The sequence below is a fragment of the Notolepis coatsorum genome, assembly GCF_963971535.1.
Source record: "Notolepis coatsorum genome assembly, chromosome: 3".
NCBI lineage: Eukaryota > Metazoa > Chordata > Actinopteri > Aulopiformes > Paralepididae > Notolepis > Notolepis coatsorum.
This window is the reverse complement of record NC_140167.1, coordinates 101,759,653-101,776,519: the sequence shown is the minus strand read 5'-3', so window position 1 is coordinate 101,776,519 and position 16,867 is coordinate 101,759,653. Positions and strand designations below refer to the sequence as shown.

The window sequence follows — 16,867 nt, the reverse complement described above, 5'->3', positions numbered from 1 at the left end:
TTGGTCAGCCGAGCTGCCACTCTGCACTCCGCCATCCCGGGGATGACGCTATTGGTCGCGCCAGCCGCGGGTTGACAGAGTCGAGAGTGCACAGGCTGACCTAGGGAGGCTATAAGAGGGTGGAGCACCTGGGGTGCGGCCTCTTGAGGCATGGGAAGTAGTAGGGATGAGTCGCTTGTACCGAAGCTATACCTGATGCTTGAATAAAGAAGTAAAGTGAGAACTAACAACCTGCCTCGAGTCATATATCGTTTACAATTTCAAAACGTTACAATTATGAACAATATGGCAATGTGTGTTACCAATACCATAAAACCAAAACTGCAAATTTTCAAATGACACTCCCGCAAATACCTCCAGTTAATGTTTTGTGATCTCAACATCACACAATAGGATTGTAGTGGAAGAGGACACGTGGTCATATTGAGTTATTATCGCCCGGGGGGCCTACTTACGGACAGCGGTGCTGCCTCCTTCCAGGCCACGGTGAGGAGCTCCGTCTGCCACTCCTGGCCCCGGCTGTGGCCCTGCTCCCATATCGGGTACGCGTTGTTGTCCAGCAGCACCCTGAGTGCACCCACGCGTCTGCCCATCACGCGGTAGTCAAAGGTCAGACAGAAGCTTCCCTGCTGGGCCCGGTCGCTGAGCAGCAACTTCAGCTTGGCCTTCTCTTTCTGGTTCCCCAGGAGGCCGCTCATGGCCATGTAGTATTCAGCCCCTGAAACAACAGCAGAGAGGGCTCAGGGTTTATAGAGAATCATAAAAAAAAGATATGCCACATTTATTGATGTTTGTCGACTTGCACACTGAATATAATCGTTTAAATCATACTTTCTGGACACAACAGGAATTCAAATCTGTCAATTGACCTATCTCAAGTGCTGCCCTCTTTTCTAGATCCTCCAAGCATAACTGTTGTGAATGGAGGATCAGGAAAAGAGGCCAGGGCTTGAGATCAATTGCGTGAAATCATTTCACATTTTTTTTTTTTTTTTTTTTGATCTTTTTTCCCCCTCCATTTTCCTCCGATTTTCTCCCATCCCAATGTTAGTCGTTATGACGATTCCCAATCCCCTTCCTGGTCGCTGCGCACTTACCCCCTACACCCACAGTCAGATCATCTGGGAGAGTGGAGGCTATCACGTGCTTCCTCCGACACACGTCCAGCCAATCAACCGCTTCTTTTCACCTGGCAGCGCGGATATTCTCCGAGAGGGCGTAGTGTGTGGAAGGATCACACTATCCCACTCAGGTCCCATCCGCGCTTAGCAGGCGCCCCGACCGAACTGTAGGAGTCGCTGTTTACAACGACGCGGACCCACCCCGCCAGCTTCTCCCACCCTCTAATACAGCCAATTGTATTAGTGTGAACGGCCAGCCAAGCTGGTGACAACCCCGGAGCTGTGAGTTGGATTCGAACAGGCGAACACAGCTCCGGGGTTGGTGACGAACGCAATATCCGCTACGCCACCTAACCGCCCAATCATTTCACATTTCAATACAAACTTTTCAAAGTTTGTTGAAAGAATTTCTTTGTTTGTTTTGAAACGAATGGATCGATGTACACAAAATATGGTCATGGACAGAGAGAGAGAGAGAGACATTTTGGCTCTAGCCATGGACATAAAATTGCATTGAAACAGGCAAAATAAATAATTTTCTTCTGCAGTATACTTGTCTTAACACTTTCTCTGCCACGCTTATATCCATCAATGTTTGATCTCTGCCACCACTTTAAGTCTATGGAGATGTTCACCTTCTTTGCAGGGCTATAACTTTTTAAATTGTATTGCTAAATTGACATTACTATGGCCCATTCAACATCGATTATCTATCGTTCAGGATGTAGGAACGTTTTACTTTTTCATTCACACATTCATACGAAAATACTGTCTAGAGTATAAATATGTTTTAATTGTTTTCTGCAGTATTTCCCAGAACGTGAGATATAGGCACAAATGCATATATTAGATCATCAAATGCAGTTTGTTGCCGATCCACGCTATATAAAAAATGTCAACTGTACATGGTCCTAAACGTTATGATGACTGATCATGCACGGGTGAACGGAGGGGGGGGGGGGTCGTTTATAATTCCGTGATAGTCGTTAAATGCTTCATGTAGTATGGGTGATATATAGATCAGAGCAGTTTGTATGGTTAATAATAAAGAAAAACGCTGAAACTCACGGCAGCTTCCTCGTAGCATTGGGCGATGAGAGTGGAGCAAACAGATCCCAGTTATGTGATGTGGATCGAGGCGATCCAGTTCCGGTTTGTATAATACTAATATACGCCCAAATCATGTGGATTATTGAGTTATGGCAACGATCCATATCCACGGTGTGTGTCTTGAGTCCTGCGACGATAAACGAGTGGCCGGACGGAATTAAGGGGACGGACCGAGCAACAAAGGGGATATCCGGTTTGGCAACTTGCCGATCAGCCACCAGGTGGCAGTATTGAAGCGTTGCAGAGTTGTGCTGAGTCCCGCAGCATCAGACAATCCTCCGTGAGTGAAATATGAATACCATGGCGAAAATATGAAATATGATCAGAATAACGTCGTACGCCGTGATCTGGCAGAATTCGCATGAACTTGAAACCCGTCTTAAGCCGTTTCCGGCGGGGAATGTGAAAGGAAAACGCCAACATTTTGGCAAATTAGCTTATTTGCCATCTTCCCTGGAGTTAGACAAGAAGATACATACCCTTTTCTTATCTGTGCGTGCATTAGGCTTAGGGAACAGCCGCTCCGTTAGCGTAGCTTAGCTTCATCACTGGAAGTGGGTCAGACCTGTACCCTGACGTTCCCTACAGTGCCCTACAGTCACGAAATACACTCCAAAACTTTCCTGTAAACATGTTGTGACCTGTGTATTTACCACGTGGAGAAATAAAAAATAATTGAATTCAACAATTACGTTTTCTAAGCAAATATACTCTGAACAATTTTTTGCCAAACCACTCCTCTCGGGGCGCAGTCAGTGATTTCACGCAACGCAGTGATACATTCTCATTTCATTCAAAGGATCCGAACCGATTGAAGTTTATGGATACCATGACTTAAAATCCTCTTACCTTGACGATTAAAAGCCTCCCCAATTTAGAAAACAGTATTCCCATGGCTGGTGTTGATATGCGCCTACTGTAGCTAACGAAAACCAACAACCGGGCACTCAAGCAGATAACGAGGGTAAAAAGAGCGATGTCTATAGCAGCGGAAATACGTTTATTTTGTACATTATATAACGTTAACGCGAACCTAAACTAACTTTAGGTTAGTTGTAACGTTAGTTTAGGTTCGTGTTAACGTTAGATAATGTACAAAATAAACGTATTTCCGCTGCTATAGACGTTGCTCTTTTATTTTGGAACTCCCCGACCGGAAGTTATTACCCTCGTTATCTGCTTGAGTGCCCGGTTGTTGGTTTTCGTTAGCTACAGTAGCAGCATATCAACACCAGCCATGGGAATACTGTTTTCTAAATTGGGGAGGCTTTTAATCGTCAAGGTAAGAGGATTTTAAGTCATGGTATCCATAAACTTCAATCGGTTCGGATCCTTTGAATGAAATGAGAATGTAAACAAACACGGCGTCACGTTAGTAAGTATCACTGCGTTGCGTGAAATCACTGACTGCCCCCGAGAGGAGTGGTTCGGCAAAAAATAGTTCAGAGTATATTTGCTTAGAAAACGTAATTGTCGAATTCAATTATTTTTCATTTCTCCACATGGTAAATACACAGGTCACAACATGTTTACAGGAACGTTTTGTTTTGTTGTATTTGGAGTGTATTTCGTGACTGTAGGGCACTGTAGGGAACGTCAGGGTACAGGTCTGACCCACTTCCAGTGATGAAGCTAAGCTACGCTAACGGAGCGGCTGTTCCCTAAGCCTAATGCACGCACAGAGAAGAAAAGGGTATGTATCTTCTTGTCTAACTCCAGGGAAGATGGCAAATAAGCTAATTTCCCAAAATGTTGGCGTTTTCCTTTAAAGCGGAATGCCACCCATTTTAAGAATTCACACATGTTCTTCCTTTGCCCTAGGACAGTTGTCAGTATTTGTGAACACGCACCACACGCTACAAATCAGAGAGAGAGAGAGAACCTTCCAAACTGTGGTGTAAAATCTGGGGGTTGCTCCAAAGACAATGAATGGGTGACCCATGATTGGGTGAGCACTTACATCCTTTAAATCTTGGTCCTTCAGACCTTCTAGCAATGCTACAATATACACCTAATTTGGACGTAAGATCTAACGCAAACATTGTATTACCTCATAAAATCAGAACCCCATTCATAGTCTACAGAGCAGCACCAGATTTGACCTCCCAGTGACATCACCGATTGGAGGGTTCTCTCTCTCTGCCTTCTAGCTTTAGGAGAGAGTGGCGCGTGCTCACAAATACTGACCGAGCTGTCCTGGGGCAGGGGGGGGGACATAATGTGAATTCTTAAAATGGGTGGCAGTCCCCCTTTAACCCTTTCCTCACCATTGTCGTGATAGGCAACACTCCAGTCCATCTGGTCGTCCTTGTCTTGTACCCACTCACACGCTCCTTGGTCGAAGTTACAATCCATTATGAACTCTGAAAGATAAAAAAAATTATATATAATAATAATAAAATGGTCAAGTAACTCAGGAAATCAAGGAAACAGTGATTATAATGTGTTGATGGAGATGATGCAGATGTGATTGATATTACCTTCCTGAACTGGTGCCAGTTCGATCTCTTTGACCTCTGTAGCAGGGCCAAATACTGATTCAAAATCCTCAGAAACTGTTGAGACATAGAGAAGGGGGGGGTTATAGACAATTAGGGATTATCAAATATAATGTCATGTAAATGGCTCTCTGTTGCTTAATCTAACTAAAATGGATGGAATCTCCGTCTGTTCTTTGATTTTCTCGAGATTTTAATCCAATTGACTTCACACTCGGCGGTGGTGTGGAGTCCCGAGGACCCGCAAGTGTGAAGGTGATCGGATGAGCTGTTCTGGAGAAACGCTGCAGCGATACCGGGGTCAGTTCTGCTTGGCCCATTTGTGCACGTTTTGAACTGGCACTGCACTGATGAGTTGGATGCCTGCCGCTCTGAGCACAAAGACTAGCACTGCCTGTGTTAGGGGTTTGAATCTCACTGAGGCGCACCCATACTGAAAAAAAACGATGCAGTCATTCCGTTGTAAAGCACTGTTTGGCCTAGTAGCCAACTAGAACATCACTATATATACTGTAGCACTATATATTATTATGTTGTTGTTATTTTCTTCTGTTTTTAGCTTCTGTGCCCCCAACACATGGATTACATCTTGCAACGTACCTTAAAGCTTGTTCATTAATTCATTCAAATAATAGTAATTATGAGAGACACAAGACAAATTATCATGGTGAAGCTACACTAAAATGCTTGCTTAATGTGACTCAATCAAAACACATTATCATGGTGAAGCTATACCAAACGTTTGCTTAATCTGGCTCTTATCAAAACACATTATCAGCCCAGAAAAATTCCTCAGAAAATATGTGACCCTAAAAGGATCCCTTTGAAACAATGCAGCGGTTTAGATTTCCCCCGTATAAAACAAAGGCCAGAAAAAAGCGGGGCTTTTCACCTGCAGGTGTAGACCTGCCCTGCTGTCATTCATCTCAAGAGACGGTGCATTTCAACCTTTTGGGATGTAGTAACCCAAGCATTTTAAAGCCCTTGCAACAACCCCCCCCCCCCCCCCACCTATGGTGAGTGGCCCTAGACAGCCAGATGTAGCAGCGAGCGGCTGGGGCTTTATTGAACCTGCTCGGTCGTAGTGGGCCAGAGTTTTTGAGAGGGCCGCGGGGCTGATGACAGACCCCCCCCCCCCCCCCCCCCCCCCTCTGAGAGTCAAGTCTGTTTGCACAACAGCTGTTCCGTGGAAAGTGGAGATAATAAAAGGCTTGGAGCCTTCCCTCTCTTCCCTCCCTTCCTAGGGGTTGGGGGAGTGCAGGGCCCAGGCGGGAGAAAGCTGTGCCCCCGGGGCGCTCACATGTCGACGGAGTAAAATTCCTCCCTGGAGCTGACGGATGTGTCTCGTTGGGGCCTGTCTCCTCTTGCCACCTCTCACCGAGACCCGGTGGGGCTGGTTGTTTCCATAAAGACTCGAGACTGGCGGTGAAAGGCAGGCTCGCTTAGGGGGGCATCTCAACAGAGAGATGTCCCGTCACTCCACCCGGTTCGGTGCCAGTGCCCTTATTATGGGATTTGTTATGACAGAAAGTCTTCACTACAATGTTTCTATATTCACTTACTATATCCCCAATGTCCAAGACTTCTGATATATTTTTTTAACTGTAATTGTAAATGACATTGAAAATGCATTGTGAAAATGTCATAAATATAATATATATGACGCATATTATGTGCATCAATCAGGGTAAGAAATGTACTTTTTTCAACGGGGCATGTTCACCATTCTATGAGGCAATTTGATCAAATGGACTGCATTTGGAATGCATTTATTTAATAACTTCACCGGCGATAATGTGTTTTTATAGAGCCACATTAATTAAGCAAGCATGTGGTATTGTGGTATAGCTTCAGTGATAATGTGTTTTGATAGAGCCACATTAATTAAGCAAGCATGTGGTATTGTGGTATAGCTTCAGTGATAATGTGTTTTGATAGAGCCACATTAATTAAGCAAGCATGTGGTATAGCTTCACCATGATAATGTGTTTTGATAGAGCCACATTAATTAAGCAAGCATGTGGTATAGCTTCACCATGATAATGTGTTTTGATAGAGCCACATTAATTAAGCAAGCATGTGGTATAGCTTCATCTAACCCCTTGTTATGAGACAAGCTCACATTGATTTAAAGACGCAGTAAGCTAAGTAAGTCATTTGAAATGAGGACTGTGCGTGAGGAGGACATAACCACTAAATGACGTGCGTCGTGCTTATTCCACATAATTGCATGTGGTTGAGTCTACACGGTCCTCATTGCAGGCCCTATCATGTAGAGTAGACTGACTCAACCACTAAATTATGCACTTAGTCCACATAATTGCATATGGCTCAGTGAGCAATCCAGGGCATTTCATTTAACATTGAGGGGCATTTTTGGCCCAAGCAACCAATTCCATTTTCTACTCTGGCATTGATGGGAAAATCCAAATTGGTGATAGAAGTTGACACTATGCTTTACAAACGAATCTGAATCTGAATTATGGAAAATGGGCTTACCGTCTTCTGTGGAGTTAGATAAGATAGATACCAATTTCCTCTCTGCAAGCTATCTTAGCCTAGCACAAATGAATGTAAGCCAACAGCTTAGGCTAGTAGACCGTATCCGCTTCCATTCATCCATTCATCCATCCATCCATCCATCCATTCATTCATTCATTGTGCTTGCAGCCGGATAGCTTTCTACTGAACGCACAGAGAGGAAATAATCGGTATCTATCTTCTTTGAGTGAGTGGAGATGGGGGATGGGTTGCTATTTCTAGCCACACAAGAGGTCTGGAGATATTCACAGAATAATATTGACTAATCTACAACCCACACATCACACAGTTCAATACCACACTGAGGGGATATTTTGCCCAGAGGTTGTTGTTTGACGGCATCACATGATCTACCTTTAGTCTTGCAGTCATGCTGCCCCAGAGTAGGTAAAGGTTAGACATGTATGTGACAGTTTGAGTGATAGATCCAGTTCCCTTTCCCATGCCCGGCGGTTAGCTCTCCCTGTGTGGTATCGCTTCCCCAATGGTCAGCAATTGCTTTTCGGCAGCTGTTCTTTTGTCCTCAAGGCCCCAAGGCCTTATACTCTCCCAGCAAAGGAAAATGACAGGGATGAGGCAGAATTTTGCCGTTTGAACAGGGGAGGAAGACAATAATAAACAACATAATGATGCCATTATTTGATTAGATTGTCTCTGTGAATGAATGAATTCACCTAAATGAAAATGCAAAAAATCTATTTTGCACTTTGAACCACTTTGCGTTTGCTGCCAAGGTTTCCCGTACTAACAACTATTCCTTACCCACTGTTAGATAATTTGACACCTTGGTAACATGTACTGCATTCCTCATTAGTCATTATAGTTACTTAATCATTATCAGTATACCTGTTAAAGCAAAGTGTTTATGGGATACTAGAGAACTGAAATCAAATGTTATTGTAGTGACATTAGACATATCCCACCCAGAGACTCGCAGGTCTCCGGGAGAGCCCATGGAGAGCATGAAGCAACAGGCCCCCCTTCTCTCCGGTCTGGCGCTTAAAGCCGACCTGGCCTGGTGGTCGAATGGTAATCCCCAAACTGACGCCATGATCTGACTAGCACTTCTCAGCAGCGTTGGCGTCTCATAGAACCACGTCCTGACACAAACTTGCAAAACTGGAAAGATAGCTAGCTAGCACTCTCTCCGAAAAGGAATTAACTTTGTCTTTATTCAGCGGTCAATGTGTTGTTTTGGCGGGGCCGTGCAACGGGAATTTGCATCTAGAAATACATCAATAGACATTTTCCTAAGAGGGTACTTTCTGGATGTCAACTGCTGAATACAGACACTGTGATTCATTACTCAGAGTGCTGGCAATTTTTCCAAAGATAGCGGCGCATTAAGCCCTCGCCTTTGTCCAGCCTCTGCTTTTATACTTATAGATGTGGCCAACCACAGATTTTTTTACGTCAGATATATCCATCTCGAAAGCTGCCACGACTCAGCAGTTCATGTTAACCTACGTCATATTGATAATGACATCTAATTATCTAAATGAGATATTTTGTGCAGAGGGCAGATGGCCCCCGCAGACCCTTCCAAGCACAGCCGAGAAACTTGAAGCCTGAGAAATGTGCAGTCAGGTCTGGTGCCTGCGGGGCTTAGACTAGCCCTCATAAATTCTCTGTGATTGGAGACATCTGTGAGAGGTGTCCCGGGAGGGAGGGAGGATGTAGGACTGTTACAAACACGAGGAGACCGGAGAGCAAACAGATGGACCGACATGTCAGTAGGTCACCGCTCAAATGCACCTTTGAGCCTTTTAGCTCACTATGTTTGTAAAAGCTTCACTTCTGTTTCACTCTCTTTCGTTGTCAAGGCGACTCCCTTGGAAAATGTGCATGACAAAAGATGAACGCAAATGCATTGCGAATTGATAATTATACTGTGCAGATACATAAGTACTGTGTGTGTGTGTGTGTGTGTGTGTGTGTGTGTGTGTGTGTGTGTGTGTGTGTGTGTGTGTGTGTGTGTGTGTGTGCGTGCGTGTGTGCGTGTGTGTGTGTGTGTGTGTGTGTGTGTGTGTGTGTGTGTGTGTGTGTGTGTGTGTGTGTGTGTGTGTGAGCCCCATTGGATCACTCAATGTTTGTTTGATCAGATTTGGGGACCACCCAGGGAGCCAATACATGTGGATTACAGCGAAGGGAATGAAGAGGAAGGAGGCTTACTGAAAACATCTCCCCTTGGATTGAGCTGGTTGTCTTCCTCTACCTCCTCCTCCTCCTCCTCTTCCTCAGGATACTCCCCACGGGGGAACTCCACTTGCTCCTCCCTCTCCCGGCTGCCAACGTAGACCTCTCCATCATAGTCAAAAGGTTGCTTGGGAGGCTCCGTCGCCACAGGTTCAGGGATGACATTTCTGATCTGTTCGTTATCCTGCTTCCCTCCCAGAATCCTGGGCCTCACTGGGGAGTCTGGGATGGCTGCAGGAAGTCAGGAAGAGGAAACAGGTTAGGGGGATTCTGGGATTACAATCACGAGCAGGAAAACTGCATTACCAGAGATTCAGAAGTTGGTTTGTTTGGGGAAGCATTTACTAAAAATATCATCATACATTTTGCAGCAGCAAATGCTTTCATTTGATTTACTTACCTGGTTGTGGATCAAGTAAATTACCATACTATTCTCGCCCCTGGTTATGGATAAAGGAAGATAAAGTACTTTTCCATCCGAGCAACAACTGGCGAACGAACAAAGGCGACAGGAGACAGACGGGAATATGGAACTCCATGCAGTCGCAACATGACAGCTGGATTCTGTTTACAGTAACTTAAATGCACAGGAAACATATACATAAACGGTCCACATTGCATGCTGAGAGAGTTCTGTTTCCATGTTAAGCTCTATGTGGTGTGAATATACACTACTGCCAGCATTGAGCCAAAGGAGAGGGGTAGGGGGGGGGGGGTGAAAAAGCACAAAATGACAGAGAGGTGAAGGGTGTGTGTGTGTGGGGGGGGGGGGGTGCTGGGGGAGAGGGCGGGTGCGGTGCGAGGTGCAAAAAGAAGAAGCTGAGTTTTGCATTCCATACGATCTCACCATTGAGGGAATCATCTGCACTGCCTTTGTCTCCATCCCACACGCTCTGATAAAATGGCTTAACTACAAAACATAAAGGCATCTTCGTTTACTCAGTGACACTCCGCCATCTTTATCATGTTACTGTAGCTATGACCAGGACACAGAGCTTTTGACGGTGGGCCACAGTGCTAGCTTGGGTGGGGGCGAAGAATTTCACCAGAGATTTTCAGACAGTAATTCACTGGTGTATTTTATATGAAAACGTGGGGTGGCCTTCTTTAACTGAGAGAAGGGGCTTGCATTGCATTTTATTTATCTATACGGCTCTGCTTATGAAACTTCCCTGTTATCTCTGCTCTTAGATTGCTTTTAAAGAAAGCACATATGGTACTAGGTCACAGGATTACTTAGCTTTAGACACACCACATGTAAAAAAAAAAAATATATATATATATATATATATATATATATATATATATATATATATATATATATATATATATATATATATATATATATATATATATATATATATATAAAAAAAAACAGAGCTTGGTTTTAAAGAAAAACTTGAAATTAGAACAATTCGTTCCGTTAGAAGATTTTTGAAGTATTGAACTCTAGAGATGTGAGATGTTTCTTGTACATGTCTCCTTTGATCTACATGTTTGTTTGTTGTTCGACTGCTGTGTGGTAATCTTTGACTGAACTGTACTCGTTTGTCTGATGTGTTTTTATATGTCTATTGTACACAGGTCTCTCTTGAAAAAGAGATCTCGGTCTTAATGAGACTACCTCTCGTCTAAATAAAGGACAAATTAATATAATAGGTTGACTATATTTGTGAGAGTAGCTATAGTAGGACTGACAGTCCAAGCCACAGCCAGTGTGTTTGCCAGCATTTCTGTGGTGGCGACTAGTTTCAACGGAAAAATAAATAAAGTAGAGTCACACAACTGTAGCATTATTTTCAGATTGTGCAGACACAATGTTTTGACCGGAGGTCTGTTGTGCAGATCTGCTTTTGTTTTTCTCAGTTGAATCTTATGTGTGTGTAGCTCTGCACTAATGTTCATTTTAATGGTGGAGTAGTCTTATGTCTCCATCAGAAATAGAGGAAGCTCAGTATCAGCTTGCAGGCCTGGTGCAGTGCGCCAAAGGGTTCCCACAGACTCCCAGAGGCATAGGTAACTTCAAGCATGGATTTTTCAATAAATCATAAAATATATCGCATGGCCTCTGATTGGGTGGGTACTTTTCGACGAGGAACACGTGGTGGTGTTCGTTTTTTGATGCAACCCCGGCTGAATACCACTTGGCAAGCCACAAATATGTGATTGGTTATTAATAAGATTCAGGCACCCTGAGATTTTGGAGCAGCTGATTACAGGGTCTGGGAGAGTCACAGAGGAGACCATTATGTTTCCTCACACCATTTGATTTATTGGTATCTGAGAAATCACAAATAATTACCAAACATTTGTCTAATATTGCCTATACCCCACCGTTAAGCCCTGAGCCACCAGGCACCACCTGCTCTGTCTGGGGTCTGATTCATGGAGCACAACCACCAGACCTGCGTTTCCTCTGTCCTTCAGGGGGCCGGCTCTGTTGCAATGGCAGATATTTACACAGGTGTGATTTCAATCTGTGGTTCTCTCTCTTGCAAACATCTGTAAAGAGCAGAGGGGTCTGAAAACAGGAAGCTGGCCTTTGGCAGCACTGCTGATGCTTGGCAGCGTTGCTGACGCTCGCTGGTGTTTTAAGAGCCCAGGTGAAATGACTGTAAAAGAGCTAATGGCAGACGGACTCTGCTATAGATATACCCTCATTATCATATGGATAGAAAAAAATCCTCAGATGTTATGAGCTACTGAAATCTATTGTGACTGCATACATTTCTGAAAATATTATTTAACCACCTTCTGCATAGATCAAAACTATAGGGATGCACCAGTACCGGTACTGCTATCAGATATCAGCCCTACGTGCACCAGGCTAAAATGGGGATGGGACATTTCTCTTTTTTTTGGTCTAATGACCTCAACCTATTGTTCTAGACCTATATAGTTGCATACAAGTAACGCATCATTGGCTGATACTTAGTTTAGTAGTTCTATGGGTGCATCCCTGATAGAAAGCATTCTGTGATAATGTTTTGATGATTATGAGCGACGGGGATCTCTGGTCTCACCTGAGCACTCGAAGCCGTTGCCTCTGAAGCCAGCCTTACACTTGCACTTGTAGGAACCTTGAGTGTTCACACAGGCTGCGTGGTGGCTGCACTTGTGGGTGGCGGCAGCACATTCATCAAGGTCTGAAATAACAACAACAACAACAACAACAACAACAACAACAACATTTTTGTATCGTATCGTATCTTAAAGGGGAACTCCACTTTTTTTGGAAATTAGCTTATTTAGCATCTTCCCTGGAGTTAGACAAGAAGATGCATACCTTTTTTGTCTCTGTGCGTGCATTTTAGCTTTGGGAATAGACGCTCCGTTAGCATAGCTTAGCTTCATCACTGGAAGTGAGGCAGGACAGTAGCCTTACAGTGCCTTACAGTGTATTGCAAGGTCTGACAATGACCAAACTTGATATGCATGACCTTGGTGGGCTCTAGGTCAACTCCTGAAAAGGGGGTCAATGTCAGACCTTGCAATCAAAAGTTAGGGGCGCACTGAAATTATGGCAAGGGTTATTAGCCCCCTAACTTTTGATTGCGGAGCGTCTATTCGGAGCGTCTATTCCCAAAGCTAAAATGCACGCACAGAGACAAAAAAGGTATGCATCTTCTTGTCTAACTCCAGGGAAGATGTTAAATAAGCTAATTTCCAAAAAAAGTGGAGTTCCCCTTTAAATTGTAAGAACAGCTTCCACATATTTGTGTAAAATAAACATGTTATGTTATTAGGTAGTGTCGTGTGTAGACCCATTGACCATATTCACATGGTGGCCATTTTGCTTATGTCATGCTCATGATGGGACAAGGGGAACATGGTGGAAAGGAATCCCATCCTGAGCATGACATATAGGAGCAAAATGGCCGCTGTGTGAATAGGGTCGATTTGGTATACCCTGAAAGATATATTCTACTTAAATAAATCACGTAAAAAAAAATGTAATCATATAAAACCTGGTTTGGATTAAAACATATGCTTCCACTGTTCATGACTTACCTACACAGTCATATTTGCCATCAATATATTTCAGGTCAAAGCCATTCTGACACTTGCAGTAGTAGCTGCCAAAGGTGTTGACACACTGCCTGTTGTACGGGCAGAGGTTCTTCCCTGTTACACATTCATCAATATCTGGGAAAGATGCAGACAGAAAATTAACCAATAAAGGGCATTTTTATAAATCTGGCAGAGAATAGTTGGACAGAATAGGTGGATTGAGGAGTAACAGAATACCTGGCCCTGGGTTACAATAATCATCATTACAAAAAATAATATTACAATGATCTGTTGCTGTTCCTGCGGGGGAAATCCAATGTTCAGATTATAGATAATATGGGGGGGGGGGGGGGGGGGGGGTTATTACTTGTTTTATGCAGCCAGATATTGTATGAGGAGTCAATTAAATAGGCATTTAATGAATGCCATTTTACACATATTGAACTAATGGTTAAATGGCTGAAATAATAATGGCTGATGGTCATAATAATGCTATTCAATTCACAGTCTGTAGATTATTTTAATAAAGTGATTTTATGGATTTGGGACTGGATTTGGGAGAAGGTCATTCAAAAGGAACCAAATTTTTTTTTTATTGGATTCTATTATATGTTGTACCACTGTATTGCACATCGTCGCGGGCAAGACCACCCGCATTTCATTGTATACTTGTATGCCGTGACAATTAAAACTCTTGACTTGACTTGATTACCTTACAGTACACTACCTAACAGATGGGGCTGCTATTAGGCTCGCAAGAGAAGAGGGCAGGGTTTGAGATCAAGGTCAATTGCGGTTGGCTTATATATAATCACTCGAGTACTTGATTAGTAACAGATCACCTGAAGAGGAAAAAAAACCTGAACCTTCTCTAAATCTGTAATCTTATACACCCCACATTCTCAAATTCAAATTCCAATTCACATTCTTATACTCCAAAAAAGGGCCATAAGGATAGTTCACATTGCAGGTTATCGTGATCACACTAACATATTGTTTCTGGAGTCAAAGACATTGAAGTTAAATGATCTTGTGGAATTTAAAACGGCACAATTAATGTATAAAGCAAAAAGTCATGCACTTCCAAGAAACATTCAAGAATTGTTCTTTGATAGGGAGGGGGGTTATAATCTGAGGGGAGAACACAATTTAAAGGTGCTAAACGTACGCACTACCATGAGAAAACACTGCATCTCAATATGTGGAGTGAAACTGTGGAACAGTCTAAATGTGGTGCTAAAGCAATGTCCAAACATGAGACAATTCAAACTGATGTATAAGGAAATTATGTTCACAAGGTACAGGGATGAAGAAGGGACTTGATATTCACGGGTGTTTACATTTTTATTTTGTTTTCTATTTTATTTTATTTTATACATATATAGTTTTTTGTTTTGCATATATATATATATATATATTTTTTTTCTTTTCTTTTCTTTTTTATGTTTAAAATAGTACACTCATTTGAGTAGTGGAAAAGGGGTAGGATTAAATAAGTGTATACTTCTTCCTACTCCTTTTCGAACATGCAGATTGAGTTGTTTTTTCTTTTTTGTTATTGTTTGTTGTATTCATTGCATGTTCGAAATAAAGACTTCAAATCAAATCAAAATCAAATCAAAGTTGTAGTACTGATCTAGAGTCAGCTTCAGTCTATTAGTTTGAATAAGGTCATGAAGACAAACTCAAGTCTATTAGTTTGAACAACAAGGTCATGTGTTCTGACCCCAGATCAGCATTCCCCTACCCTGGGAAGCTTTGAAATACGAGCCCTGCTGGGAGATTAGCTACTGCCTTGGTAGCAGCTAATGGGGATCTGAATAAACAATGCGGCTGATTGCAGGTGGTTGCACTGGTTAGTTGAGTGGTGCTCACCCACGCAGCTCCTCTCGTCGGCCCCAAGCTGCAGCCCTGCAGACGGGCAGAGACATCGAATCTCCCCCAGGACCTCCTCACAGCCATACTGGCAGTGGGCAAGAGAGCATGTCCTAGAGTCTACACACAGAAACACACACATACAGACAGGCACACACACAAGTTTCAAGTTTCTTTAATAGTTGTCATACAGAAGTACAGAATACTTTCATACAAAATGCTTCTTACTGTTACGCTCCAGAGACTGTGCTAGACAAGATAGTATCAAATAACATAGTATAGCATGTAATTTAGAAGAAGAAAATGAGGTCACAGTGTTCGGTATAGACATATGTACAATGTTCTGAGTTACCATATAATATACAATACTATGCAGTGTACTAATGTACAGTACTATATAGTGCAAAGCAGAAATGGGATGAGGTACAATTTAGGTACAATTTACAGTAAGGTGTACGAGTTGTAGTGCAATCCTTCATCAATAAATATAAAGTGTGGGGAGTGGGTGCTACAGTGTGTTTGTTTAAAGTGGGTGTGTGCTATATGTATGTGACAAATAATCATACATCATCATACATCATACATACATACATACATAGTACATACATACATCATACATGTGGCACATATTTATGTATTCATATACAAGTGCATTTACACACACATACACACATTCAAGATTCAAGAGGTTTATTTGTCACATACATACCAGGGGGCATACAGTGAGATGCGGGGTGGCCATGCCCACTTCGATTGTGCAATAATACAATAGTAAATAAAATAAGTAGAAGATAATAAAATTGACATAAAATAGACATGATAAAATATAGACACAAAGTCCTGAGATAAATGCAATACAATGTTAGCTACGAATTAAAGGCACTGGGTCCTATGTACACACTACTATACAATATACAGTTTTACTCTATATCCCTATACTTGCTATTACTAAATTATACTATACAAGAACCACAACAGTTATTTCCTTAAAGATGCACACACACACACACACACACACACACACGCACGCACAAACACACACACAAACAGAAACAAAGAGTTATGAAGACTGATACCACAGTGTGAGTGTAGTGGAAAGCTACTGTAGTGGACTCACTGGCACAGGAGCCGTCGGGCATCAGGGTGTATCCGTTAAGGCAGTAGCACATGTAGCTGCCGTAGGTGTTCATACAGCGGTGCTCGCAGGGCCGTGGCTTCAGACCGCACTCGTTCAGATCTACAAACCAGGAGGTAATGTGTGTGTTAGCCTGGATTCAGTTCACTGAGTTGCTGCCTGTCGCCGGCGTGGCCTTATTAGCTGCGACCAGCAGCTTTATAGGTCACTTTGTCGGTTGATTGGTCAGTCGATTGGTCGGTCCACTAAAATGTCCCCAACCTCTAGACATAGAGGTTGTGTGTGTGTGTTAGGGATGGGTACCAAATCAGGTAAGGGTATACCGACCGAATCACGTCGGTACTACCGAGTACCGATTCACGTGAGATCCGCGCCGGTGC

The 16,867-nt window shown here is 42.9% G+C and overlaps 1 protein-coding gene across 2 annotated transcripts in view; it reads right to left on the bottom strand.

Annotated features, from left to right (window-relative positions):
- Nucleotides 1-16,867, bottom strand: part of egfl6 (EGF-like-domain, multiple 6) — a 61,752-nt gene that overhangs the window by 25,713 nt on the left and 19,172 nt on the right. Inside the window, exons 4-12 of one of the 2 annotated variants that reach the window (XM_084311579.1) lie at nt 16,470-16,589; nt 15,353-15,472; nt 13,478-13,612; nt 12,490-12,612; nt 10,314-10,376; nt 9,443-9,697; nt 4,712-4,786; nt 4,499-4,594; nt 456-718 (exon numbers count right to left, since the gene is read on the bottom strand). In XM_084311579.1, the coding sequence (XP_084167705.1) occupies nt 456-718; nt 4,499-4,594; nt 4,712-4,786; nt 9,443-9,697; nt 10,314-10,376; nt 12,490-12,612; nt 13,478-13,612; nt 15,353-15,472; nt 16,470-16,589 (1,250 nt within the window). The remainder of the gene's footprint in view (nt 1-455; nt 719-4,498; nt 4,595-4,711; nt 4,787-9,442; nt 9,698-10,313; nt 10,377-12,489; nt 12,613-13,477; nt 13,613-15,352; nt 15,473-16,469; nt 16,590-16,867) is intronic. The other variant, XM_084311580.1, reaches the window with a different exon arrangement.